The sequence below is a fragment of the Myotis davidii genome, unplaced genomic scaffold, assembly GCF_000327345.1.
Source record: "Myotis davidii unplaced genomic scaffold, ASM32734v1 scaffold147, whole genome shotgun sequence".
Classification (NCBI taxonomy): domain Eukaryota; kingdom Metazoa; phylum Chordata; class Mammalia; order Chiroptera; family Vespertilionidae; genus Myotis; species Myotis davidii.
In genome coordinates, this window is record NW_006383010.1 from 7,526,012 (window position 1) to 7,528,769 (window position 2,758).

General features: G+C 51.5%; 1 protein-coding gene across 1 annotated transcript in view; it reads right to left on the reverse strand.

Moving 5' to 3' along the window:
• PTPRK (protein tyrosine phosphatase, receptor type K) overlaps positions 1-2,751 on the reverse strand; it is a 472,216-nt gene extending 469,465 nt beyond the window's left edge. The window contains exon 1 of the mRNA XM_015557792.1: positions 2,616-2,751. Coding sequence (XP_015413278.1) covers positions 2,616-2,712 — 97 coding nt within the window. The 5' untranslated portion in view covers positions 2,713-2,751. The remainder of the gene's footprint in view (positions 1-2,615) is intronic.
• Between the last annotated feature and the right edge of the window lie 7 nt (positions 2,752-2,758).

Here is a 2,758-nt window from a genome sequence, read left to right on the forward strand (position 1 = left end):
TTCTTATAAGCAGTTCTGGTTAGAAAGTGGCTCACCAAGCAATAGTTTTACACTTTCACTCTAAAAGCTAAGACTAAAGTCACAACGATGAAAATATTCTTAAATTTGTGATTAAACAAAGTATACCGGATGAGCACCTACAAAGATCTAACAATCCTGTTTTTCAAAATTTGCTTTTGAAATTTACTACATTAGAAACCACATATGATCTAAAAGTGCTAACTTGGCCTAAATGGGTATGATTTTAAAAATACACGAAACAGGTTATTTTAAAATTCTGTTAATACATATTTCATTTTACACTTTAAAGCACTTTTATTTAAATGTCGCTCAAAATAAAAGTTCCTCATTTAAAGAATATCATAAAATCAGCAAGAAATAACACATGCCAATCTCAATCTATGTCTATGCAACAAATCTGACTGCCAAAAAGGCTGAATACAATAGGACACCAAATGACTTATGATAGCTAGAAAATGGATTTTTTTTTTTTTTTGCTAAATAAACTTTTAATTTATGGAGAAAGGCAAATCCACAACCTGCCTTTAAACTGTGGGGTCAAAGGCATTAATTTCTGGACAAATATGTAAATCCTGAGTGGCAAAATTTTGAGATACAGTTCAGGGGGAACTGCATATTAGGATTGCTCATTCTTTTACTTAAAATGTAATATAAAGTCAAATGTTTTGCTTTGTCTCTACAGAAACGCCAGGCATGTTTAGTCAACTTACTTGAACTGCATGTCTAGGAAAACAATTGTTCATTAGAGATATCTGATGGACATTCTGCTGGAGGAAATTTAATATTTACTCTCTCGTTAAAAGGGTAAATAACATTTGAAAACAGAAGAAAAGTTTCTTTACTGCTGAAAATACAGCCATCAGCTGTTGAGACATTAACTGTTGCAACTCTAGAATACATGTAAGTTTATTCATGCAGATGGTAGAATTCAAACTTTCAATGAACAAACTACATGCTTTTTCAACCATAGGCTCTCCCTGCAGGGATAAACACTGTGGAGAAATCAATACCCACTCCAACTTGTCTGCATACAGTGACTGTCTTAGATCAAGCACGGTCCCAGGTGCCGATACTAATGGGCAATATATGTCACAGGTGCATGCAGTAATGCTTACTTCAGAAAGAACTAAACTAAGCCATCAGGTCATTCATTCATTGCATAGAGCCGTTGTCCTTTGCATACACCCCCCATATACATAGCTTTTCCTCTACACGCCGCATTTCATCATCTGCCTGAGTGGACAACGCCTGAATCCGCTAACTCCTTTTATAGAGTTCTAAAGAGGGGAGAGGGGCAGGAAGGGAAATAAACAGTACTCCGGATCCCAACGATCTGAGTTTATTTCCTGGAAACCGGGCAGCCAAAACAATGAGAGAAACAGACGTGTGCAAATAAGTTGGTTCTCCGCGTCCTCGGGCCTCCGCCAGGCGCGCGGCTGTGGCTTCCCGGGTCCTCTCCAGCGCCCCTCGGCCACCTCGGCGTCTCCATCTGCACCGCCAACCAGGCAGATGCGTTCGCCAGCCGGGCTGAGCCGGGGGATGGGCCAGAAAGTTGCTGGGATCGGCGGGAAGCCGACCGGCGCCCGGGAGCCCGCTCCCCAGCGTCCACCTGGTGAAACTCCAGAGCCCCCAGAGGAGAGAACGAAAGAAGCAACCGCCGGGAAGGATCACAGAACTGGAAGGGAACACAGGACGGGGCCGGGAGAGACCGGTTTTCCTGGACTCCCCGAAGTGGCTTTACCAAGGGTTCCAGGTAACCCCGGGGACCGCGCCACATCCCTCCTTTGGGGTACTGCGAGCGGGCGGCAATCACGTGCAGTCCCGGTCACCCAGACCCGCTCCGGGCATGGCTGTGCCCCGACACCGGGGGCAGGCTCCCCGGACCCACTCCCAGCCCTCGCTGCCCAGGACCGCTCGGCGTGGATCGTTAGGCTCCTATTTCAAAACATGCAATGAACACACGGAACCCGCTCCGCTCAGTGCCCTCGCGCAAAGGGCAAAGCCAGGAGCTGCCGGGCGCCGGGGGAGGGGAGAGGGACGGGGGCAGGGACCGGGAAGTAGTTAGACAATAGTCAGGGGAGGTTATTCCCGGGACAAAAAGCACCTGGCAAAGCGCGCCGAGGTCAGTCCTGCCGAGCCTCCACGTTCTGGCCGTGGCTTCCCGGGGAAATGTTTTTGCAGACCCAGGTGGCCGACAGCAACAACAGTGCGCCACGAGCAACAGAGTCGCCGTCCCCGGAGTCCTAACTACTTTTTCTCCCCCTCGTCCCCCAGCTCCGTGCAGCCCGCGCCGGACACCGGGGCTTCTTCCAGTTTCCCGAGAGAAGCAATGTCTCTCTCGCTCCCGCACAGCCCAGCCAGCCCGCGCCCGCGGCGAGGAACAATGGGTCGCGGAGACAAAAGTTACCTGCGCCGAGTGGCGCCCAGCCCGGGGCCCCGGGGCCCACCTGGCACCAACTCTGGGGACATCTCTCCCTCTGCCCTGTGCCCCCCGACTCCGGGCCGAGAGAGCTTCCCCCCAAGTCCTAGCCTCTGGCCCTGGCGGGCAGCCTCTGCACCCCTCCGGGGCCCGGGCAGGCATCGGGGCCACTCACCTGCGGAGAACTGGCCGCGGGCCGACCCCAGCAGAGGCCACGGCGCGAGGAGCCAGAGCGCCACCAGCGCGGGCAGCGCCGCCGCGGCTGGATCCATGTCGACTTTGGGAGAAGTTTCAAGCAGCTTTGCCAAGAGCTGCCCC